The sequence below is a fragment of the Geotrypetes seraphini genome, chromosome 7 (genome assembly GCF_902459505.1).
Source record: "Geotrypetes seraphini chromosome 7, aGeoSer1.1, whole genome shotgun sequence".
NCBI lineage: Eukaryota > Metazoa > Chordata > Amphibia > Gymnophiona > Dermophiidae > Geotrypetes > Geotrypetes seraphini.
This window is the reverse complement of record NC_047090.1, coordinates 44,360,025-44,386,863: the sequence shown is the minus strand read 5'-3', so window position 1 is coordinate 44,386,863 and position 26,839 is coordinate 44,360,025. Positions and strand designations below refer to the sequence as shown.

At 43.2% G+C, this 26,839-nt stretch overlaps 1 protein-coding gene across 1 annotated transcript in view; it reads right to left on the bottom strand.

Moving 5' to 3' along the window:
• The window catches only part of WNK1 (WNK lysine deficient protein kinase 1), a 538,182-nt gene that overhangs the window by 264,156 nt on the left and 247,187 nt on the right, over positions 1-26,839 (bottom strand). Inside the window, 3 exon segments of the mRNA XM_033953429.1 lie at positions 3,911-4,117; positions 12,405-12,539; positions 12,889-12,966. Of these exon segments, the coding sequence (XP_033809320.1) occupies positions 3,911-4,117; positions 12,405-12,539; positions 12,889-12,966 (420 nt within the window).

Below are 26,839 nucleotides of genomic sequence, written 5' to 3'. Positions count from 1 at the left end.
TTTTAGTGGGCTTGTAAAGGATTGTTTGTTGTATGATTTGTTATTTAAAAAATTTGTATGGAAACCCTTTTTTTTCTTGATATCTTTATGATATTGTAAATGTATTAAATTCAAATTAAAAAAAAAAAAAAAATTTATAAATACTTGAGTTAGGGGGGATTCCGAAGCCCTGCCAATCAAAGACATCTTCCTCCAGTCTGGCAACTCAAAATCTCCAAGCTTTGCAGCCAATGGCAATATCCTTAAGCTGCCCTTCCTTTCATGTATGCATGAAAGTCAGTGGGGGAGCAGGGAGGAGGGAAGGCAGCATCTCCGCAATATTGTTACCAGCTGCAGAACTTGGGAAGTTGGAGAGGGAGGAGGTGGCCGTCAGTTGGTGACGCTTGGAGATCCTTACTAGCTATAGCAGGGGAGATACTCATTTTAAGGGAGCCTAAGCTCAAAGTGGGAGACCCAAAAAAGCAGTAATATTTACCCTGATTAAATGATCCTCCACATGCGCTGCTGACAGCTGATTCAGCATCCCCGCTCTGATGAGGCTCACCTCTGAAGAGGCTCACCGTAGCTGTAATAGAAGTGAATGGGAGAACCAGGAGCACGCATTCTTGCTCATCAAAATGGGGATGCGGAAGCCTGTGGCTGCTCCCACTGTCAGCGGTGTACGTGGAGGATCACTCAGTCAAGGTAAGTATTGCTGCTTTTTTGGGTTCCTCTCCACAGTGTCCCTTTAATGAAGGTTTATTATTAGATATTAGATAATGAAGGTTTATTTTTTTTTCTCTTTTTATTTATTTATTTATAACTTTTTCAAGTTATTTAACAAGCATATAATCTTGTACAGAAAAGTGCGATCAAGAAAACATATCATTAATTATGGGGATAATGAAGGTTTATTATTAGATATATACATCTTCTATATTAGTGATTGCAGATTTGGGACCTGCTTAACCTTTTTTTTGTTCATCGGCTAGTGTTAGTGCTTGTGTGGCCACAGAAAAAAAATTTTCGGCCAATGCGGCCCAGGGAAACAAAAGGTTGGACACCCCTGCTTTAAACACACACTGCTAATCTTTACTTAAATAGTGTAAAACCTTGGATTGCAAGTAACTTGGTTTGCAAGTGTTTTGCAAGACAAGCAAAACATTTTATTAAATTTTAACTTGATATACAAGCAAAGACTTGCAATACGAGTACATACAGTATTATTGCGTCACATCATCACAACTGAGCCGATGGTTCTTCTCTGACGCTGCAGGAGTGTAGTGTTCCCTCTAAGCTGAGCGCATGAGCTCACTATTTTCAGTGGCGTCACTCATACGTTGTCTCCTGCCGCTCACTCGAGGGCGGGCGGAGGTGAGAGGAAGCGGCGGCGACCTTAGGGGTATTTTAAAGTTGAAAGATGCAGCGGCGGCTCCTCTCAAAATCCCCGACTGCATCGGACTTGCGACGCAGGTGGGGATTCGTGAAAGGAGCCGCTGCCACGTCTTCAGTGGTGTACCAAGGGGGGGGGTGGTCCACCCCAGCTGTGCACCCCTCCTAAGGCTGCACTCAGAGAGGAAGTTCGGGCCAGCCAATCGCTGTCTGGCTGGGCAGAACTTCCTCTCCGACGGCAGAATTGACGTCAGGGGAAGCAGAGAGAGCTTGGGGCAGCCGCGGCGGTGGCTTTGGGGCCTGTTTCCCACGATGGTGGCAGCAGTGGCTTTGTGGAGGAGAGAGAAAGAGAGAGAGAGAGAAAGAGAGAGAAAAAGAGAGAAAGAGAGAGAGAGAGAGAGAAAGAGAGAGAGAGAAAGAGAGAGAGAGAGAGAGAGAAAGAGAGAAAGAGAGAGAGAGAAAGAGAGAGAGAGAGAGAGAGAGAGAGAAAGAAAGAAGGCAGGGAGACAGAAAGAAGGCAGGGAGACAGAAGGGAAACAGAAAAAAAGAAAGGGGGCATCAAGAGAAAAAAAGAAAGAAAGGGCAGGGAGAGAGGAAGAAAAAGTTAGGGGAGGGAATGAGGTCTGGAGGAGAGGAAGCATACAGGCTGAAAGAAGGAAAGAAAGACTGGATGCACAGTCAGAAGATGAAAGTGCAACCAGAGACTCATGAAATCACCAGTCAAGGTAGGAAAAATGATTTTATTTTAAATTTAGTGATCAAAATGTGTCTGAATTTATATATGCTGTCTATATTTTGCACTATGGCCCCCTTTTACTAAACCGCAATAGTGTTTTTTAGCGCAGGGAGCCTATGAGCATCGAGAGCAGCGCAGGGCATTTAGCGCAGTTCCCTGCGCTAAAAACTGCTATTGTGGTTTAATAAAAAGGAAGAAGGGTATATTTGTCTATTTTTGTATGGTTGTTACTGAGGTGACAATGCATAGAGTCATCTGCCTTGACCTCTTTGAAAAAAACCCAGAATAGGAATGATAATTAACATTTTCTCAGCGTATAGTGTGCTATGTGTTTTTTAATTTTATTGTTGGTAGATCATTTTGACTTGGTCATTTTAAAGTAGCTCGCAACCCCAAAAAGTTTGGGCTCCCCTGAACTAGAGCATTGAAGCCGTGTATTTCTATTTTATCCCCCCTTTTACAACACTGTGGAGCGTTTTTTAGCGCCAGCCGTGGTGGTAGCAGCTCTGATGCTCAGAATTCTATGAGCGTCAGAGCTGTTACCACCATGGCTAAAATCCACACTACAGTTTTGTAAAAGGGGAAGGGGTTAGTTTGTGATGACATATTCCATACTAGGCGAAGGTGTTTTCTGTGTTCTGTGTGTTTGAAAGACATGGTTTTCTGTTAGGATTGACGGTGTAGGATTGATCTGTGCTGGTCTGGCTTGTTTAGTTTTACAATGGGTGTATTGATGTACTGCTCACTGCAATATGTAAGATGCTGCCTTTTCCTAGGTACTCATGTGTGACTTGTTACTAAAAATCATGTTTTTCGTACAGATGGTGGGGGGTGCCAAAAAATGATGGGCCCTGGGTGTTACATATGCTAGGTACGCCACTGTATATAAAGATACCAGAAAGATGGCAAAGCAAAAACTTTAAGTAAATTGTTATTCTTCTAAGTTTTGAGTATTTAACCCTCCCACAATCTCACGGGCACTCATTTCAAATTTCAAGTTTATTGAGATTTAGATTTAAACGCAATATCAAATATTTTCAATGCGTATAACAAAAATAAATTTGGGGAAATAAATAAAACCATTTGAACAATAAACATACAAACATATCCATAGATGATTAAAAATACATAAGGAGTACAAGGATAAACTACATTTGTTTAAAAATGCATCCTCCGTGCCTGCTCATAAATTTGTGGAGTATGTAACTTGTCGCTCGTGCATATCTTTTTTTGCACACACCTCATCAATCCTTAGAGGGAACATTGGTAGTGACTGTTTTAAATGAGCGAGGTCTTGCAATACAAGTACGTATAGTATTTTGTATTAAAGTTTTTGGGTTGTAGAACGAATCGTCTGAGTTTCCATTATTTCCTATGAGGAAATTCACTTTTATATACGAGTGCTTTGGTATGCTTCTGGAACGAATTATGTTCACAAACCAAGGTTTTACTGTATAAATCAGACGGCTACAAAGTTTGTTTTGTATCCAGAAGTACAAATACCAATTCCACCCCCCACCCCAAATAATTGATTTAGGATTGTCAGACAAACTGCTAAGCATCAGCTTTCCAAGTGAAGATGTATTTTATCAAGTATAATGTACTCGTAATCTCATGGGTAGAATAGACTGCAAGAATCTGGTTTGGCAAGCGAGTCACTAGATGTCTAATAATTAAAAAACAACTAGGAAGCACTAATGCCTGACCTAGAGGAAAGGCAACCGCACCACATGAATTAGAAAGAGTAAGCAGTGGCTGGTTAACATAGACTAATATAGAAATGGGCAAATACTAGAAACCCACCTGAACTGAAGTATGTGGCACTACTGAATGTAGCTGAGAAGCTGAATAAAAGATTGGCAGAGGGGAAGATACAGGTTGTCTCACAGGAAGGAAATGTGTGGTAACTAATGAAGGAATAGATGAAGCAGAAGGCTGTGAGATAGCAACTGTTGAAAATGGAATTTGCAGATCACCTTGGATGGTAGGTACTGCTTGAGGTGCACGAGGCTGGGAAGGTTAAATAAGAGAAAAGGAAAAAGAAAAAAAATAAGACCATTTTAGGAAGCAAAACTGTGAAAAGCTGGATTTTAATTGCAAAGCAAATTTGTAAATGCAAAGCAAATTTAAATGCAAAGCAAATTTGTACCCAACTCATTCTGAATTAGCATGCTATTACATATAATAATAGTTATGAAGAATGGGCCTAAGGACTCTTCCTAAAAGGTTTTTTTGGGCCATTTCTGCTATAGGTGTAAGGACTGGATTCTAAGTACTTTGCCGTGTTAGAATGCTGTTTTTCTTTAGTACCTTTTGGGAGAAAAGGCAGCACCATCTGTAAGAAAACCGCAGAATCCATGATACAGAGAAACGGGTCTCTGCATGAAAGAGATTGCAGAAGTGACCGCTACTAGGAAGACAGTCTTGATGGTCAGATCCTTCAGAGAGATCTGATCCAGGGGATCACAGAGTGGACTAACCAGTGAGTGGAGAACCAAGATCAAATTCCATGTAGGGCAAGACAGCCGCAAAGGTGGCCTCAACCTGCCCACACCCCGCAAAAACTAGCCAACGTCTGGCTGAGATGCCAGAGAACCCCTGAGAGTAGCAGGACCCAAACAGGAAAGGCCCGCAATCTCGACATGGAGCAAAGACAATGCCAGATCTTTCCTGAGACCAGCTTGTAGGAAGTCCAGGACATTAGCCACAGAGGGAGCTGAGGGATCCACCCGAGCTCTCTCATACCAAGCCTGGAAACACTCCAGGCCTTGGCATAGGCCGACACAGTAGATTGCCGCTTACTCTGAAGTAGCGTAGAAATGACCGCAGAAGAAGCCCCTAGCTGTCAATGCTGCACGCTCAAGAGCCAAGCCGTAAGACCAAAGCGGTCCAGATCTTGGAGCACTATAGGGCCCTGTGTGAGCAACCTCTGATGATAGGGCAGCCGCAGCCCCGTCTCTGCTCAATCGCATCAGATCTATGTACCACGGATTCCGGTGCTGAACGCGCCCTATCATGGGCCACGGAGGAAAAACATACAGAAGTTCTTCCTGAGGCCAAGGTTGGACCAGTGTCCAATGCCTCGCTGCCGACCTCCCTGCGTTGGCTGAAGAATCTGTCCGCCTTCCGGTTCCAGGCAGATGCCATCAGATTGAAAGCCGGGTGGCCCCACCGCCGAACGATGGCCTCGAACACCATCCTGGCCAAGGACCATTCTCCAGGGTCCAGAATCTGTTGACTGAGAAAGTCTGCTTGAACGTTGTCTACACCTTCCACGTGGGCCGCAGACAAGGCCTTTCCGCATGGAGGGGGCCTGGATCAGACAGTCATCTAGGTATGGATGGACTAGCACTAAATTAAACTAAACTAAGCCTTAGGTTTATATACCGCATCTTCTCCACTGAAGTGGAGCTCGACACGGTTTACAGAGTTTAAAAAATATGGGAAGAGAGAAGAGAAAGAGTTTACAAAGCATAAAAAGAGGGGATGTAATCAGGAGAAGAGATTATTATATGCTAGAGAAAAGCCAGGTTTTCAGTTGTTTTCGGAATAGTTGGAGGGAGTCCAGGTTCCGCAGCGGGACAGTGAGGTCGTTCCAGAGGCCGGTGATTTTGGAGAGGAGGGATCTACCCAGTTTACCTGCGTGGAGGATGCCGTGTAGAGAGGGGAAGGATAGTTTAAGTCTGTGGGCAGATCTGGTGGTAGTTGGTGTCGGGGCGAGGAAGGATAGAGGGATTAGGGGCGGAAGGATGCCCTGAATGATCTTGAAAGCCAGGCAGGAGCATTTGAAATGAATTCTGGAAAGTACTGGGAGCCAGTGAAGATTGGTAATTAGAGGGGAGACGTGGTCATATTTGCGTTTAGCAAAAATCAGCTTAGCCGCAGTGTTCTGGATAAGATGGAGTCTGTGAAGACTTTTTTTCGTTAGGCCTAAGTAGATGGCGTTACAATAATCGAGTTTGGATAAGATGATGGATTGTACAAGGACGGTGAAATGCTTTTGGTGAAAATAGGATCTAACTTTCCTCAGCATGTGGAGGCTGAAAAAACAAGATTTTGCCAGGGAATTCAGGTGATCGTTGAGGGAAAGGGAGGAGTCGATAGTGATGCCAAGGACCTTGCTTGAGAACTCAAGGTGTAGAGCAGGGCCTGTGGGTAGGGTGAAGAGGGCGGGCAGGTGAGCTAATTTTGGGCCGAGCCAGAGTAATTTTGTTTTTGATTCATTTAATTTCATCTGTACTGAGAGGGACCAGGCGTGAAGTCTCATTATGCATGATGTGATGTTCTCTTGGAGGTTTGTAAGGTTTGGATCTGTTTCGAGGAGGATGAGGATATCGTCTGCATATGTGTAAATTGTTTCAAGGGGGGATAGTTTAAGGAGCTTCAGGGAGGTCATATATATGTTGAAGAGAATAGGGGATAGGGGAGAGCCCTGTGGAACACCACAGGATGGTGTCCATGAAGCGGATTTGGAGCCGTTTGCGTTGACAATGTAGGAACGATCGCGAAGGAAGTTTGAGAACCACTTTAGGACAGAAGAGTCTTTCCCAATCTCGGAAAGTTGGTAGATTAGTATGTCGTGATGCACGACGTCGAAAGCCGCGGAGAGATCAAACTGTAGGAGAACAGCAAATTTGTTTCGGGCGTGTAATTGTTGCACCTTTGAGATTAGGGAAACTAGGAGGGACTCGGTGCTGAAATTGGGCCTAAATCCGTATTGGTAGTGTTGGAGAATAGAGAATCTCTCTAGGTAAGAGGAGAGCTGAGTGGCGACTATGGTCTCTAGAAGTTTTGTTAAAAGAGCGATGTTTGCTATGGGGCGATAGTTCGATGGTGAGGAAGGGTCAAGATTGGGTTTTTTCAGAAGAGGGGATAAGGCAATATGTCCCATTTTGGTGGAGAATAGGCCCGATAGTAAGACTTTGTTTATGAGGTTAGTAAGGGAAGAGATGGCCTGTGTAGGGATTTTTTCGTAAAGGTAGGATGGGAAGGGATCTAGGATGCACTTGCAGGATTTAAGTTTGAGGCAAAGTTTAGAGATCTGGGTCTCGGATACAAGTTCGAATGTAGTCCATGATCTGTCGGCAGGGATAGCGTCGGAGTCTTTCAGGGGGAGAGAGTTGTAGGAGATAGCTGAGGGAAACGAGCTCTTTATGGTAGTGATCTTCTCGTTGAAAAATTTGGCTAGGTCATTTGGAGATGGGAGGGGGGGAGGGGCGGAGTCATTTTTAGAAGTTAGGTTCCACCAGATGTGGAACAGTGTACTGATTTGGTTTTTTGACCTGGAGATTTTGTCTCCATAGTAATTCTTCCTAGCTTTTTTTTAGTACGGAGTTGTAGGATTTGATGTTTTCTCTCCAGGATTGCTTATCTAGGGGGGATTTTGTTTTTTTCCATCTCCGTTCCAGGGCCCGACATTTCTGTTTTAATTCTCTGTGGTAAGGGAGGTACCAGGGAGCCTTGTGAGAATAGGAGATGGGTTTAGTGGTTAGAGGGGCAAGGGCACGGTACGTGGATTCGGAAAGAGTCACCCAGTTGTGCCAGATTGAGTCAGGGTTCGTGTGAGTGGGAAGGGGAGGGAGTTTGTTGAGAAACTGGGACCAGAATAGTTCATTTGAGATCTTTTTGCGGTAGGTGATGGAGTTTGTGGCACGGGTTGGGGTATCAAGGGCTGACATGAAGACAGGGAAGCAGAAAGAGCCTAGGAGGTGATCCGACCAGGGGACATGTTCCCAATGGGTCGTATCTGTGGAAGTTTTATGCTCGGTCAGGTCAAGAAAGCTAATGATGTCAATGGAGTGCCCCTTTTCATGGGTAGAGGTGGGCGGGGAAGCAGTGAAGCCTAAGGAGGTGAGGAAGTCTTTGAACTCAGTTGAGTCATTGTTGGTGTTGTCGTCTAGGTGAAGGTTTATGTCACCTATGATCAGTAGTCTTTGAAATTTTAGATAGGCCTTTGTTATGGTCTCAAGAACAAAGTCAGAGGATTTATTCCAGGGGTTGGGTGGGCGGTAAAGTAGCAGGATGCCTAATGGGTGGGGGCGAAGTTCGTCGTTTATTGAGGCTAGCATGAATTCCAGGGAGGGGTGACTACCCTTTTCTAAGAGCTCAACATTAAAGAATGATTTGTAGAGAAGGGCTAGACCTCCTCCTTTTTGATTTAATCTAGGAGAGAAAAGACCGTGGTAGCCCGGGGGACAGAGTTCATTTTGTGTGAGTAAGTCATCTTTTTCGATCCATGATTCAGTGATGCACAAAAAACCCGGATCAAAATCCTCAAGTAAATCTTTTACTATTTGGGTCTTATTTCTGACGGACCTGGCATTACAATAGAGAGTAGGGACTGGGGTGAGAGAGTCAGAGGTAAGAATGGGCAGGTTTGCTGGGGGAACAGGTTTTAGGGAGGAGAGGTTTGCACCTCGGTGCTTTTTGAAATGATGGGGTCTGGAGGATACTAGCATGGGAATTCTGAGCCCAGGACAGATGTTGTTGGGGAATGTAGCATCGGGAGAGTTTGGGAAGAAGTTTTTGGGAGAGGGAAGTGTTTGAGGGAGCAGAGAAGGAGGATAAGAGGCCAGAGTGAAGGAATTTGGGGCGGAGCAGGGCTCCCATGCTGCCCGAAGTCACCGGGCCGAAGAGAGGAGCAGCCCCGAAGGCAGGGAGCTGCTTCTGAGGAGAGCGATGAGAGTCTCTGGACTTCGGGGGCGGAGCAACGGCTCCCACGCGGCCCGAAGTGGCGGTTGGAGTGAGGAGCAGCACCCGATGGCAGAGGTGCTGCTCTCGAAGAAAACTCGGTTGAGCAGGGGAATTCGGGGGCGGAGCAGGGCTCCCACACTGCCCGAAGTCACCGGGCCGAAGAGAGGAGCAGCCCCGAAGACAGGGAGCTGCTTCTGAGGAGAGCGATGAGAGTCTCTGGGCTTCGGGGGCGGAGCAACGGCTCCCATGCGGCCCGAAGTGGCGGTTGGAGTGAGGAGCAGCACCCGATGGCAGAGGTGCAACTCTCAAAGAAAACTTGGTCCAGCAGGGGAATTCGGGGGCGGAGCAGGGCTCCCACGCTACCCGAAGTCACCGGGCCGAAGAGAGGAGCAGCCCCGAAGGCAGGGAGCTGCTTCTGAGGAGAGCGATGAGAGTCTCTGGGCTTCGGGGCGGAGCAACTCTCCCCAGAACTCCTGCTGGTGGTTGGAGGGGGTCCGGTAAAGGCTGTGCGCTGTTGGCGCTTTAGATTTTTTTAAATTCGGGTCCCCCGCTGGTCTGGGAGAGGGGCGGAGCACTCCCTGTAAGCGCAGGTGGGCATCCACAACCAACATGATCTTCGTGAAGGATTGTGGTGCTGTTGCCAGCCCGATCCAGGCGCCGGTCAAAGTTTCAACCCAGGAGGCACTTTAGGCTTAAGGTCATGCACACTGGCAATGAGGTCATCCAAACCTTGGCCAAACAAGAGCAAACCCTTGAAGGGTAACCGGCTCAGCGTAGCTTTGCAAGAAGAATCACCTGACCACTGGCGAATCCACAGCATTCGCCGAGCTGAGACTGAATAGGCTCAAAGTTTAGCAAAAACCTTTATCATGTCATAGAGAGCATCTGCCAAATAAGTCACCCCCAAGAGTAGGAAGTCACGACCCATAAGGACACCTTTTTCTGGATCCTAGCGGAGTTTAGTGTAACACGCACGGGCAACAAAGGAGGTGGCTGCTCTCACCCCCGCTGCTGCGGAATCAAAAAGGCGCTTGAGGACAAAATCCACCCGCCTGTCCTGAACATCTTTCAGGACCACCCTTCCATTTGAGGGCAAGAAAGTACACTTAGTAACCTGTACCACAGCCAAATCCACTTTTGGCGGAGCCAGGCGTTTGGTGAACCCCGGGTCCATCGGATACAATCGCACCATGGCCCTGGCACACTTAAGGGGAACCTCCGGTGACTCCCAAACCTCTAAGAGTGTCCGAGCCAAATCCGGATTATCCGGAAAGAGAGCAGATAGCGGGCATTGATCATTCATTACAGAACATTCCGCCTGTTCTGCATGGTCTGCATTTAAATTCAAGGTCCGAAGGGACTCAGAAATCAGGTCAGACAAGCAGTTAGTCTTAAAAGAGCCTGCGGACAGTTGGATCCTCTCCAAGATCTTGGGACCCACTGTCCTGGGTGTCATCAATATCCGCTAGTTTGGCTGCATCAGCGGATGTCTCCGAAGGAACATACAAAAAACAAAAGGAATTGACCCCAAAATATCCACAAAGAAGAAAATCCAGAGAAAACCAAAAAAACTCTGTGGAGTGACGATGTTCCTAAATGGACTTTATTTGAAAGTATCAAAGTTCCAAAGGTACACTAAAATCATCCACATAAAATAATTCCATCCACATAAAAGTAAATCATCCACATAAGAGCCTTAAAGGACCTAGTCCGCTAGGGATACAGGACCCAACACGGTCCGCGTTTTGACAAAAAGTCTTCTTCAGGGGTCCCTGGGGGTCCTATAAAGGTGTGTACGTGGGAAACAATTGTGTGGTGAACCGGAAGTGAGACACTGCTTAAGGCCAAAGAAATACTCTTAAAAGTTTTAATAAAAATCTAAGATGGCTGTCGCGGGTGCCTATTTTGCCCTAAAACAGCCCAGAAAAAAAACACAGGGAACCCAGAAAAATGGCAATTTTTAGATTTTACAGATGGGGGGAGGGATGACTAGGGCATGCAGGGAAACCACCCAAAATCTCCTTTTTAGGACCCCCCCCAAATCGTAGCAATAGAAATCAATGGCAGCCAGCTAACACAGAGCAAGCAGAGAGATCATTACCTCAGCAGCTGATGAAATTTGATTTCAGATCTTCTGACCACCTCACCTTCCCAGTCACCCCAGATAGCGACTCTCAGGACCTCACAGGAAATTTAGGGAAGACACGCGGTTCAGTTCCAATCTCGGCGCACTTCCACAGAACCGCAGCAGCCTGCACTCTACCCATCAATGGATGAACCCAGGGCGAGACGGCTCCCAATCCTGGAGACCCGATCTGATCTGCAGGCTGTCTGAGCGGCTTACTGCAGTTTTGCTATATGTACACCTAGGGAGGGTCTAAGGTTTGTTTTGGAGTATCTGCAGCTCAAAGCTAGAACAGATGCACAAACCCTGAGGTGAAGTTTCCAGAATTTATTGTGCAAGAATGGGGGATCTCTCTGCTAGTTCAGCCAATTGCAGGAGGGGAAGCCCTAATCAGCTGAGCCCAAGGAACTCCCTAAAGCTGTGGTTTCGGGGAGTCCTGCCAGCTCAGCTGATTGGGGGATTCCCCTGCTGTAATCAGCTGATGGCAGGCGGTGGAGGGGAACCCAGACAAAGGTACCAGAAATGTAGGCCAAGGTTTTCCAGGCCTATATTTCTGGCCCTTGTCTTTGCAAGAATGGTAGTTTGTGTGTCTAAGTGCTTTGAAAATGAGCCCTTAAACCAGGCTTATCTACATATTTGTTCTTTATTGTATCATTTTGTCCAGTACTCACATCAGGCTTACCAGTCTAATTTCTGTAATTTCCTGGGAGTTGGAATACTGCTAAGCTACTCTGTAGTAATCAAAGGTAGAATTATGAACTGCCACTTCAAAAATTCACACTGCTTGAACTGAACACTACTGTTTGGGTGCAAAAACATTGCTATATCATCATAATATATGCAAAATAAAAACATCTTATGGCAGAAAACTGGGTTGAGGAGCAAGAAGCCTCTTTTGTTCACAGAAAAGGCACATTCAAAAAGAGAACTAATCAGAAGAGATAAGTAAAACGAGCAGTACCTCCAACAATGACAACCTTTAACAACAATTCCAGAGAAGGAAAAGAAATCATAATTAACTATCTATGCATAAGTAGATAAATATCAAATTCCTTCCTGAGTGACAGAAAAAGTGAAATTTCACTTCCTGTTTCCCAAATATAAGGTGTCTAGAGCCATAGGAAGAAGTCTCCCTTGTTGGCTTTTCCTCATCCTTTACTTCAGGGTTGCCCAATTCCGGTCCTCAAGATCTACTGGCAGGCCAGATTTTCAGGATATCCACAATGAACATGCATGACAGAGATTTGCATACCAAGAAGGCAATGCAGGCAAATCTCTCATATGCATATTCATTGTGGATATCCTGAAAACCTGGCCTGCCAGTAGACCTCGAGCATCGGAATTGGGGAGCCCTGCCATACCCATCATCATTAAGTTCTACTAAGAGAAGCATCTGTCTTAGTCTGATGTTATTACAAAAACCTGATGTACTGCAGAACAAGCATACGCAGCTGAACTTGCAGCATGCTGCTTGTTTACCTGAGATGCTGTCACTATCTGGGATGTAGGCAAAGGCTGCGAAGTTTGAGTAGCAGGCTGTACCGGGACAGATGGTTGCTGATGCTGATATTGCCCTATTTGCTGAAGAGAATTTTGCTGCTGCTGTGGAATACTCTGTAGGAGTGAAAAAAGAAGGAAAATAAAATTGAAAAAGTTCAAACTAGATCTCCACCTATATGAAACACAAAATAAATATAGATTTCAGGAAATGCCTCTAAACAAAATGGATGATAATTATATAACACTGGTCAATCAATGAAGGATCAAGATGTCAATCTGTACTCCAATTCACGGTTATTCATGTTAACACATTAACTTTCATTAGAGTCTAAAATACTTCAGTTTATTCCAGCATCAATATAGTTTTTAGAATTGTACATAAGAATTTAAGAAAATAGAGCATATGGCAGAACAGTATTCTCTCCACCTATAGATGGCTTGTATCTTGCTGTTGGGGTCTTACCTGTTGTACCTGCTGTGTAGGCTGAGTTACAACATCTAATGGTAAGCTGGTGGGGACAGGCTGGCCTGGCATTTGTGTCTGGGGGAAATAAGTATACAAAAGTGTGAAATGAAAGGCAACAAACAAAAAACTCTAGTCAATCCATAGGACCCATAGATACTTCCTCTAGTATTCTTCATGACTTTGATCAACAGATTCATCTACACTGGCCAACAGACTAAATCATGAGGTTCCAGTTTCTTTTTCTAGCTTCTTTACTTAAGCTAAACCTTGATTTTCACTTTTTGGGGTAAATACATGATCAGACAGTAGTGGGAGGGAAAAGTTCATGTGTAAAAAATTCCAACAGCCTTCCATCCCCCAAAGAAATCCCTAAACTATTGTTTGCTTAAATTTGGAGATTTCCTTCTAGGTCAATACTACAGTTATAGTTAGGGTTTCTATTCTTTGTTGCTGTAAATATTCTATCAATTAGGGATTCTTTGGGACTAGCAAGGGTAAAATTGGTGTTTCTCTCCCTAATTTCCTTTTCTTAAGTCCTTCTAGACCACAGTCCAGATAAATGGGTTATGCTTCCCAACCATCAGTGAACATCAAGCTTTCAAGTAAGATCATTGTTAGTATAAGGAATGGTGCAGCCCTGGAACTCACCCGAGTACTATTGCCAAAGCAGATCTGAATAACACTTGAACATATTGACCTGTCATTAATCCAAACTGAAACCCATCTAAGTGATAGACAATGTTCCTGGGCATTCCCTGAGGAAACCCAGAGAGCATACTTATATAATTCCACTGGAGTTCCGTTCCTTCCCTAACCATGTAAACCGTGTCGAGCTCCATCTGCGGAGATGATGCGGTATATAAACCCAAGATTTAGATTAGATTAGATTAGCAAAACTCAATAGATGGAGGAAGCTGAAAAGACAAAACTTGAATCTTAGCCTTCCCAGGTAGGTCTTAGATTGGTCTAGCAGAACTCAAATTAAATTAGTAGGCAAGAACAAATTTCACATTCCTTATATCCAGCTAGACCAGTCCAGACAAGTGGGATGTACCAAAGTTTTAAGAAAAGAGGGAGAGGAAGTCCAGGACCCACTTACACAGACAGTGTTAGGCAATGTCACCCTCACCCTGACCATCTTATTGTGATGCTCCAACATGGGAATTGTGACACCTATAGCAGATACTGCCCCAGTCTCATGCACAGTGATCAAGGGAAATCTAGAAACTATACCTCTCTAAAGAATCTATCTTGCCACATCCTAATGACTTCCATCTAGGTCAACTGGCACTGCTTCAATCTGCTGCTGTCCTTCATGCAGGATAACTCCAAATGTCCCAGCTAAGGACCCAAGAGACAGGCAGAGCTCCAGAACCTTAATTCATGGTGAAGGGATGGTGCTGAGAAGAGGGTTTTAGATCTGTCAGGAACTGGGCAACATTCTGGAGAAAGGTGAACCTATTCTATGATTGTCTCCATCTTATCCAGGATGGATCCAGGCTGTTGGCATCAACATTTAAAAAAGGAGATAGAACAGCTTTTAAACTATAAACTAGGGAAAGGCAGACAGTCACTCAAAAGTGCATGGTTTGGAACACAATATCCTTAAAAGATATAATTAAAACAGGGAAGAAAGGGTGTCCCGTTAGCAAGGTTGCAATAGAGACCATATTACACCAGGTGTCCTTAAATACAGAGCATAGAGATTTTAAAGATTGCAAATTATCCATGTCAATTGCTGAACAAGTTGTAAATATGAATGACAAACATTGAAATGTCTGTATGCAAATGCCAGAAGCCTAAGAAATAAGATGGGAGAGTTAGAATATATTGCACTAAATGAAAAGATAGATATAATAGGCATCTGTGAGACCTGGTGAAAGAAAGATAACCAATGGGAGGCTGTGATACCAGGGTACAAATTATATCGCAGTTATAGGGTAGATTGAATGGGTGAAGACTATAAATTCTACAGGGACAAAAACATACCTTGGAATCCGTAAGGGTGGAAAATCCATGTGTAAAAGGGAAAAGATAGAGATAGGAGTGTACTACCATCTGCCTGACCAGGATGAACAGACAGATGCTGAAATGTTATCAGAAATTAGGGATGCTAACAAATTGGGTAACACAATAATAATGGGCGATTTCAATTATTCTGATATTGACTAAATACAAGAACCAGCAGCACAGGTAAGGGAGATAAAATTCCTTGATGAAACCAAGGACTGTTTTATGGAGCAACTGGTTCAGGAATTGACAAGAGGCGAGGCAATTCTAGACCTAGCTCTTAGTGAAATGCATGATTTGGTGCAGGTGGTGATGGTGCTGGGGCCGCTTGATAAAAGTGACCTTAGCATGATCAGATTTTATATAGTATCTGAAGAAGTACACACAGGAAATCCAATACAAAAGCATTTAATTTTAAAAAAGGAGACGCTGACAACAAAGAGAATGGTAAAAAAAAAAAAACACAACAAACTTAGAGGAGCAGCTGCAGAGGTCAAAAATGTATATCATGCATGAAAGTTATTAAAAAATATCATCCTGGAAGCCCAGACCATATATATATTCCATGTATTAAAAAAGAGGGAAGGAAGACCAAACAGCAGCCAGTATGGTTAACAAGTGAGGTGAAAAAAAGCTACTACAACTATAAGGAAATCCTTCAGAAAGAGGAGCAAGGATCCAATTGAAAAAAAGGAGGAAACTGCATAAGGAATTGCAAGTCATATGCAAGGCGCTGATAAGACAAGCAAAGAGAGACCATGAAAAGAAGACTGCAGTTGGAGGTAAGAACACATAGTAAAATCCCTTTTTAGGTATATTAGAAGCAAGAAGCTGGGGAATAATCAGTTGGACCGCTAGATGACCAAGGGGGTAAAAGGATTGCTCAGGGATGATAAAGCCAAAGAGGAGAGATTAAATGAACTCTTTGCTTCTGTCTTCACCGAGGAAGATGTGGGGGAGATACTGGTGCCAGAAATGGTATTCAATGCAGATGACTCAGAGAAACTGAAACAGATCTGGAAGATCTAAAGGGGAAATTTGACAAACTGAAGAGCAGTAAATTGCCTGGACCAGATTGTATACATTCCAGAATATTCACAGAACTCAAAAATGAACTTGTAGAGCTCTTGTTAGTACAATTTGCAATTTATCTTTAAAATTCAGCATGGTACCTGAAGACTGGAGAATGGCCAATATAACATCAATTTTCCAAAAGGGTTCCAGAGGTGATCTAGTAAATTATAGACCGGCGAGTCTGATATTGAGGAAAATGGTAGCGATTATTATAAAGAACAAAAGGACAGAGCATATACTTAAGAATGTATTGAGACAAAGCCAACATGGATTTAGCCAAGAGAAATCTTGTTTCATCAATCTACTACATTTCTTTGAAGGGGTGATTAAACATGTGGATAAAGGGAAGCCAGTCAATATTGTGTATCTGGATTTTAAAGGCATTTGACAGAGTACTTCATGAAAGACTGAAGAAATTAAAAGTCATGGGATAGGAAGTAATGTCCTTCTATGGATTCAGAACTGGTTTAAAGATAGAAACAGAAAGCAGGGTTAAATGGTCAATATTTTCAGTGGAGAAGGATAAATAGTGGGTTTCTCCAGGGGCCTGTATTGGGACTGCTGCTTTTCAACATATTTATCAATGATCACAAGAGGATTGCGAGAGATTGGTTATCAGAATGGTGGATGATGTTTAATGTGAGCAAGTGCAAAGTGATGCATGTGGGAAAGAGAAATCCAAACTATTGCTATGTGATGCAGGGTTCCTTGATAGGAGTCACAACCCAGGAAAAGGATCTAGATGTCATTGTTGAGGATACAATGAAATCCTCTACTCACTGTGTTGTGGCAGCTAAGAAAGTAAATAGAATATTAAGAATTATCAGGAAAGATAAGGAAAACAAAGATGAGATGAGAATATTATAATGCCCAGGAATATTATAATGCCCAGGATCGGAACAGGAGAAAAGCAGTTGCAGAGGGAGAGAGAAGCCAAAGGGGGAAAAAAACAGAAAAAGAGCAGAAGAGAAGCAGAGGCAGGAGAACAAGAGAGGAACTGGCGAGAGTTAGCTCAGCCCACCCCCGATGTCAACCACCGAAGCTCCCCCTTAAAAGGGGAGGGGCCAACGGCGCTCAGCTGAGCGTTAAAGGCATTCGCCTTAGAGAGAGCGCCTTTGCGAAGGGCCTTGAGAAGGGATAAGCCATCGCTAAAGCAGAGCTGAAAGAGACCACAGCAGGCGCAGAGGGCACACAACCAGGCAGACACAGCAGACACACAACCACACATCGCTAAAGGAGAGCAGGAGGAGACCGCAGCAGGCGCAAAGGACACATAGCCAGGCAGACACAGAGAACAGCAGGCGCTGACAGCCACAGTCAGGCAGGCACAGAGGACACAGCAGGTGCAGAGGACAACCACAGCAGACACAGAAAGCATCCACAGCAGACTGGCAAGCAGGCAGCAATGGAAACAGCAGATGGAAGCAAGATGTTGAGTTACCCAGTTTTCTGCACCATCTGCCATATGTATGACTACCTCCCCTCTGGGAGGCAGTCTTACGTATGCGTTCGTTGCAGAGAACTGGAGAGCCTGAAGAGACAAGTCAGACTCCTGAAGGGTAGAGTACTGGAACTGGAGGCACTTCAAGCAGCGCAGGAGGGAGACAGAGATGCAGAGAACATTAAGACAGAGGAAGCAAAGAACAAGATAGAGGACACCATCGAGGAAGAAGTCCGAGAGCTGGAGAAGTTCATAGAGGAGGCCATGGAAAATCACCAGCAACAGTGGAACTGCTGAAAGACACCTACAGAGAGTGTGAACCACCCGACGGACAACCACCACAAAGAAATAGGTGACAGCAGCGAGAACGAAGGATACGGACCTGCGGCAGGAGAGATGGACATACACCAGCGACACGGACTGTGGCTGGAGAATCAAGAGAAGATAGAGAGGACAGCAATCGCTGTGGGGGACTCCATCATCAGACAAGTCGACAGCCACAAAGCGGGAGGAAGATTGGATCGACTGGTGGTCTGCCTACAGGGAGCCAAGGTAGAAGACATAGTGAGCTGCATCGACAGTGTGGAAGAAGATATGGCAATGGTGATCCATGTGGGGACGAACAACGTGAGCAACAGGAACTACAACAGGGAAGTACTGAAGGACCAGTTCTGGATGCTGGGAAGGAAGCTGAAGACAAGAACGCAGAGATTAGCATTCTCTGAGATCCTGCCGGTACCCAGGGCTAATAAGAAGAGGCAGATGGAGCTGCAAGCAGTCAACGTGTGGATGCGGTGCTGGTGTGAGGAAGAAGGATTCCACTTTGTGCGCAACTGGATGACAAAGTGGCTTTATAACAAAGTGGCTTTACAATGACAAAAAGCAAAAACAGGGTAATACAGACACATTAAAATTAATAGCTAATTAATATCCAGTAAAGACAAGTACAAAGTCTCACAAATGAAACTAACACAAAAGATAAAGGGTAGAACTATAATAAGTTGAGAGAAAAGAACAATTAAGGAAAAAACAAAAGGTACGGGGTACTAGATTCTTAATCTGAACTGCTATAATTACCACGGAACCTGGGCTAGTGATCAATTAAGGTGTCCTTAAAAGGACAGTCTTACAGCAAATGCGTCTTTGAAAATAATTGTTTTTAAGCTGGTCTTGAAATTATCTAACGTGTGAATCTCTTGTAAGTAAGCCGGTGTTGAATTCCACAACGTGGGGGCAGTAACAGAGAAAATATTATTGCGCATAGTATTGATAATTTTTAGTGATGGAATTGTTAGCAGATTTTGATTAGATGACCAGAGAGTACTTTGCAAACTGAGGGGAATTAGAAGTCTATTAATGAATTTAGGTTGCCCTGTTTGTCTAGTTTTGAAGGTTAACAGCATAGAGTGGTAGAAAGCTGGAACGCTCTTCCAGAGTCTGTTAGAGAAGAAAACACCATCCAGGGATTCAAGACAAAGTTGGACAAGTTCCTGCTAAACTGGAACGTACACAGGTGAGGCTGGACTCATTTAGAGCACTGATCTTTGACCTGGGGGCCGCACGAGAGCGGACTGCTGGGCACGATGGACCACTGGTCTGACTCAGCAACGGCAATTCTTATGTTCTTATGATATGATGGGGGATGGGCAACCAGTGTGCTTTGACCATCAGAGGTGTTACATGGTCGAAATTTTTTTGCATTAAAGATAATTTTGACAGCAGTGTTCTGGATAATCTGAAGGTGTCGAATTTCCTTTTTAGTAATTCCCTTAAATAGGGCGTTGCCGTAGTCTAAGCAAGAGATTACTAAAGAATGAGTGAGAATGTTAAGCGAAACTTGATCTAGAAATTTTGCAAGAGAGAAAGTGAAAGCATTCCCTTACAACTGTGAAGTGATGTGATCATGAAATGTGAGTTTCTTGTCTAGAATAATTCCCAAAAGCTTTATGGTTTTTACTGACTGAACTGGAATAGACCTAAATTCCATGGGCGAGAGTAGCGATGACTTTGCCTAATTGGGAAGATCATGAATTTGAAGTTGTTTACATTGAGAGAGAGCATATTAAAGTAGAACCAGTCGCTTATTTTTCCAATTTTTTGTTGATAGTAAGAAAGTCTTCAATGTTAGTGAGATCGATCGGGTGTGTTAATTGTATGTTGTTGGCATACGCAAAGACGGAGAAGCCAACAGACTGCCCAAAGGTAATCAGAGGGGTCAAGAAAATGTTGGAAAGAAGAGGGGACAGAATAGAGCCTTGAGGTTTACCAAAGTTATTAAGAAATGTGTCTGTAGTGAGGTTATTAAATGATACTTTTGATGTGCGATTTTTAAAGTAAGGGATGAACCAGTCTAAGACCTGATCTGATATGCCGATTTCTCGGAGTCGATTAATAAGAAATTGATGGTCTATGGCAGGGGTAGGGAACTCCGGTCCTTGAGAGCCGTATTCCAGAAGGGTTTTCAGGATTTCCCCAATGAATATGCAGGAGATCTATTTTCATGCACTGCTTTCAGTGCATAGTCATTGGGGGAAATCCTGAAAACCCGACTGGAATACGGCTCTCAAGGACCAAAGTTCCCTACCCCTGGTCTATGGTATCAAATGCTGATGATAAATCCAGGGAAATTAGTATGACAGAGTTGTAATGGTCAAGGTTGAATAAGATATTGGCAGTGAGACCTATTAATGAAAGTTCTGTGGAGTGATATTTTCTGAAGCCGGTTTGGTTTGGGTGTAGGACATTCGTGCTTTCAAGTCTGAAAGTTGGGGGAAAAACAATTTTTTCAGTGATTTTAGCTAGAAAGGGGATATTAGAGATTGGATATTGGGAATATAATAGAATGTATAACGAAACTTCAGTCTTGGACTCTCACTGTACAAATGAAATTGAACGAATCCAAAACAAAATTACTTTGGCTTGACTCCAAATTAAGAGCATCTGCCTTCGTCCATTCTGTTGCCTTCAGGATCCTCACTGCAGATTGAATTCTCAAGTAAAGTTTTGGGTGTCATTATAGATTCAACACTTTCTTTCAACGACCATTTTAATTCTCTGGTAAAAAAAATGTTTTTTTAGTTTCCATCCAGGAAAGTGAGATACTGTTTTGATCAACAACATTTTACTGTCCTTGTTCAATCAATCATTCTTTCGAGGCTGGATTATTGTAATTCGGACTATTTAAGCTTGACCAAGAAAAGCTTTCAAAGACTTCAACTGATCCAGAATACTGCAGCTAGGCTGATCTTTGCAAAAAGTAAATTTGATCACATCTCTCCGTTTCTGCAAAAACTTCATTGGCTTCCAATAATTTCCAGGGTTTATTTTAAATGTGCTTGCTTAACATTTAAGATCTTGCATGGCATCCTTCCTCCTTTAATTCCCCTGTCTTAGAATTCTGTAAGATCTGACACTACCAGATCTACTCAAAAATTTAAATTGTCCTTTCCTGCGTCAAAAGGTGTTATCTACATTGGCAAATTAGGGAAGTCTCTACTTTTCAAAATTACTGAGTTGTGGAATAATTTTCCTGTTCAACTGCGTGATCTGGGCTCCTTCCAACCTTTTCGAAAACATCTGAAAACTTGGCTATTTTCAAAGCTGTAAATTCTGCTCCTCTCCATACTATTCCAAATCCATATTATTATTTGTTCTCTTTTCTAATTTCTTGAAAACTCTGCCGAGCTCTACCGTTATAGAGAAGATGCGTTATATAAGCCTAAGGTTTAGTTTAGTTTAGTAGGGGGGAATGAAATACTGGGGAGGCTGCTTACTAAAACAAATGCAGTACAAAAGTAGAATTGCCCACGCCTGCCATTCCATGTCTGAAAGCAAGCTGTTACTAGCCTCCCCATATGCCTACCAGCCTTTTGGAAGTTTGGCATCAGGCAGCAATAAAATGCCTGCTGTTGAACCTACCAAGACAGGATTGCTTAACAGGCCGTAACCCATGCACTCCCCACTAACCTCTACACAATGCAAGGAATCCACACCATTGTTGTCTGGTTAGCATGTACTCCGTGCCTGCTCAAGAGGAGCATAAAAAGGAGGTTTATGTTTTAATTTTTTCATTTGAATAGTAAAAGGGTTAAGTGACTTGATAAAGATCACAAGGATCAGCTGGAATCTGACCTAGGCTTCTCTAGCCTACTGTACACTGCTCCATGAATAGTTCCAAGATGGCAGACTTTCCCAGTTATGGGAAATCCCCTACTGTTACAACTTCTTCATCCATTAGTGGCTCTCCAGACAGAAACAAACAGTCCCCTCCCTCTAAATGCAACACACTTGAACCCCATGTTAATTCAGAACAGGCATTAGAAAGGAAGAAAATGTGCATGCATCCTGCAGCCAGAGAGCAATGGTATCAACTATGGAGCGGTAGGGGAAAAACAGTGAGCCAGTCACAGCCCAAAGAGCCTGTTAGTTCTCATGCTGTTACAACTGGCTTCAATACCTCCTGCTCTACTGCTGAAGGAACCTCTCCTCTTCCGTTCCAGGCCCAAAGGCAGCCCCCATAAGGTACTTCCTGACTGTTCTAGCAGCATGGCTAGATAGCTGCTGACTGTTTTTAGGAGCCAAGGGGAAGAAGACCCAAGTCAACCATGGATGCAAGGGAAAGGAACACATAACAAGATAGCCACATTACACCCCCTCTCCACTGCAGGAACTCTGTGAGGACCTTGGAATGAACATCTACTAGTTCAACAGTCTATGGTTACAGCCCAAGCCCACTCAGAGATGTTCTCTCCCCTCCCAACCACAAGGAAGATAAAGGGAAGGGAAAGATATCACCTTCCCCCACCATGCCACACCAAACCAGAGCATGATTGCTGAGGCTCATGGCTCCAGAGGGCTCATACTCCTCTGGGTTCCACCAGACCAATTCTTGGGAGTCAACACTGGGCACAGAATATAGGCCATAGACTGCACTCCTAGGAATTAGAGGGTTGCACGGGGACAGAAATCCCACCCGTCCCCGCCAGGATCCTCTCCGTCCCTACCTAACCCCGCAAGGAATTACCTCCATCCCCACCCGTCCCCATAAAAAGCAGCAATTACTTCTGATAGGATCATCAATTCCACAGTTTTTTTGTTTGCGCTGCTGTTTTCCTTGTGGAATCTCTTTGGTGGAACCCTTTTTTTGTTTTCTGTTCAGGTAATTAACTTATAAACCCCCCTCTTTTACTAAGGCCGACATGTCCTTATATTATATAGACGAACCCTGCTTCCAAAGCCTTCCATCCCCATGGGAGTCCCGTTAGCTAGAGGGGGGTCCCTGTGGGCCAGAGGGGGGTCCCTGTGGGCCAGAGGGGGGTCCCCGTGGGAATCCCATGGGTTAGGGGGGGATTCCCGCGATCCCCGTTCCCATGCAGACCTCTACTAGGAATAAGATCTACCTCAAAAATCCTGCTGTACCAATCCATCTGCTGGAGACAGAGAAATATTGGCTAGTTCCAGGACTGCACCACTGCTTAGATTAGTGACATCACTGAAAGCTGTTTTCTGCCTCCATCTGTTGGTTGGGGAGCATAAACCACTTTTCTGCACTGGTCTAGCAGAATAAGGAAATCTGTTTAATGATGTTTTCATGTTGCAGGTACTATTGCTGGACATCTTTCATTAGAATCAAATAGGTATATTCATGCCATGTGGGAATCATCAGCATAGAAAGGCACAAAATGGAGTAGAGGATACAGGGCAAGCTAGAAAAAGTGCTGTTTATCCAACACACACCTAATTCTACGGAGACAACAGAATTCTATATTGATAAAATATATAGTAGTAATATGCAACATATTTAAAAAAAATGAAAACCTGATAAAAGTATTGTCCCTCTATAAACCAGTTATGGACTGCATGTATTCACAATTAGATTTTTGCAAAAATTTGTTTTTTAGGTATTGCTAAATCTAAAATATGAGCTCTGCAAGTAGTGCAGATTTAAGCAGCGAGCATGATTACTGGGGTATCTCGATATCAGCATATTTCTCCAGTGTTAAAATAAGTACACTGGTTGTCAGTCACATTTCAAACCAAGCATTAAATCTTGGCAATTATACATCAAGTAGTATATGGAAAGGCACCTTGGAATCTGACACAAGTCTTGAGGAAATACCATCTCGCTCTTTGCGATCACAATCAGCAATGTGGTTATCTCTTGAACAAGTACCTGAGATACACTATAAGAAATCATGGGTGGCAGCAATTTCAGTGGCTGGTCCTCAGCTATGGAATGCCTTAACAAGCTCATTAAAGTTAAGTCAAAATCTGAAATCTTTCAAAGCATTACTGAAAACATATTTCTTTGTTAGGGCATTCCATTAGACCGGAGGATTCTTTCTTCAGTAGATTCATATGGTTAATTATCTGAGGGGGTTTGTAATTCTGTGAAGTATTGATCAGGGGTGTTTTATCAATGTTTATGTGCTTAAACACAAAATCAAAAACCCTAGTTATAGCAAATGAAGCCACTTGGCAAACATATAAGAATCTATAGCACCACTTTCACTGATCTATAAAAGTGGAAACAGCAAGACTGAGAAGACATTGCTGAGATGATGAGCTGGGTTTCTGTTGGTCCTCATGTACACTATAAGATCTTGGAATAAGCAAGATGCTTTCAGAGAATGAGAAAACAGTATGCAAATATAGAGGACTAACAGAAGACAGATGCTGAAATGTTATCAGAAAGTAGGGAGGTTAACAAGCTGGGTAACGCAATAATAATAATGGGTGATTTCAACTACCCCGATATTGACTGGGTAAATGTAACATCACGGCATTCTAGGGAGATAAAATTCCTTGATGAAATCAAGGACTACTTTATGGAGCAGCTGGTTCAGGAACTGACAAGAGGTGAAGCAATTCTAGACCTAGTTCTTAATGGAGCACAGGAATTAGAATGGGAGTTAACGGTGCTGGGGCTGCTTGATAACTGTGATCATAACATGAGCAGATTTAATATAATCCCTGGAATAAATTCACACAGGAAATCCAATACAAAAGCATTTAATTAAAAAAAGTAGACTATGATAACATGAAAATGATGAAAATGGTAAAAAAGAAACAGAGGAGCAGCTGCAAAAGTCAAACATTTATATCACACATGGATATTATTCAAAAATACTAACCCAGAAGTCCAGACTAGATATATTCCATGTATTAAAAGAGGAAGAAGGAAGAGAAAAAGGCAGCTTGCATAGTTAACGAGTGAAGTAAAGGAAGCTATTAGAGAATCCTTCAGAAAGTGGAAGAAGGATCCAAATGAAAATAAATGTAAACAGCACAAAGAATGGCAAGTCAAATGCAAGGTGCTAATAAGGAAGGCAAAGAGAGACCCTGAAATGTAGATTAAGCTGGAAGGAAAACCACAGCAAAACATTTTGAACCGCTAGACAACCAAGGGATAAAAGGGGCTCTCTGGGAAGACAAGGCAGAGATTAAATGGATTCTTTGGTCTTCACCAAGGAAGATGTGGGGGTTACTGGTGTCAGAAATGGTATTTAATTCTGATGAATTAGAGAAACAAACAAATCTCTAACACTGGAAGATGTAATAGGTCAATTTGATAAAATGAACAGTAGCAAATCACCTGGACCAGATGGTACACATCCCAGAGTGCTGATAGAATTGAAAAATGAACTTGCAGAGCTATTAGTAATTTGTAATTTTTCTTTAAAATCCAGCATAGTACCAGAAGCCTGGAGGGTGGCCAATGAGACTGATTTTTAGAAAGGGTTTCAGAGGAGATCTGGGAAATTATAGACTGGTGAGTCTGATGTTGGTGCCGGGCAAAACGGCAGAGACTATTATAAAGAAAAAAACGACCAAACATATACATAATCTTGGATAGAGAGAAAGCCAACATGGATTTAGTCAAGGGAAATCTTGCCTCACAAATTTACTGCATTTCTTTCAAGGGGTGGATGAATATACGGATAAAGGAGAGTTGGTTGATATTGTTTACTTAGGGCTCCTTTTACAAAGTCACGCTAGGGCCTTAATGCGCGGAATAGCGCGCGCTAAATTGCCACACACACTAGCCGCTACCTCTTCTTTTTGAGCAGGCGATAGATTTCCGTCTAGCACGTGCTAATCCGGTACGTGCGTTAAAACTGCTAACGCGGCTTCGTAAAAGGAGCCCTTAGATTTTCAAAAGGCATTTGACAAAATACCTCATAAAAAACTTGAGGAAATTAGAAAGCCATGGGATAGGAGGTAATGTCCTTATATGGATTAAGAACTGGTTGAAAGACAGAAAAAAAGAGTAGGGTTAAATGGTCAATTTTCTCAATGGAGAAGGGGTTCTCCAGGGATCTGTGCTAGAATCAGTTATTTTATTTTTTTTATAACTTATTTATCAATGATCTAAAGATAGGAATAGCTAGTAAGATAATTAAATTTGCTGATGACACAAAGTTGTTCAGAGTTGTTAAATTACAAGAGGATTGTGAAAAATTGTATGAGGACCTTGTGAGACTGGGCATCAAAATGCCAGATGACATTTAATGTAAGTGCAAAGTGATGCATGTACGAAAGAGGAGTCACTGCCCAAGAAAATGATCTAGGTGTCATTGTTGAGGATACTGGTGTCGCGGCGGCGACACCAGCTAAGAAAGCAAATAGAATGCTAGGAATTATCAGGAAAGGAATGGAAAGCAAAGATGAAATTGTTACAATGTATTGCTCTTTGGTACATCCACACCTCAAATACTGTGTGTAATTCTGGTTAACATATCTCAGAAAACAGAGAGAAATTAGAAAAGGTACAGAGAAGGGCGGCAAAAATGATAAAAGGGATGGGACGACTTCCCTATGAGGAAAGGCTGAAATGGCTATGGTTCTTCATCCTGGAGAAGAGATAGCTCAGGGGTGATAAGATAGAGATCTATAAAATACTGAGTGGAAAGGGTAGATGTGAATCACTTGTTTACTCTTTCCAAATATATTAGGATTAGGGGACATGTGATGATGCTACTAAGTAGTAGATTTAAAACAAACTGGAGAAAATATTTTTTCATACAACGGGTAATTAAACTCTTGAATTCGTTGCATGAGAATGTGATAAAATCAGTTAGCTTAGGTTTAATAAAGTTTTGGTTAATTTCCTAAAAGAGAAGTCCATAGACCATTATTGAGATGGCTTGGGGAAAATCCACTGCTTATTCCTAGGATAAGCAGCGTAAAATCTGTTTTATTACTTGGGATCTAGCTAGGTACTTGGGACCTGGGTTGGCCACTGTTAGAAAAAGGATACTGGACTTGATGGACCTTTAGTCTGTCCCAGTATGGCAATTCTTATGTTCTTAAGGTTCAGGAGGAGAGAGAATAGGTTGATCCAGGATGGCCACAGGAGTGATTTCTTTGCATATATATTGTTTGCTTGAGTGGCAATGTTTGTCTGCCTTGATGCTTGCTTTC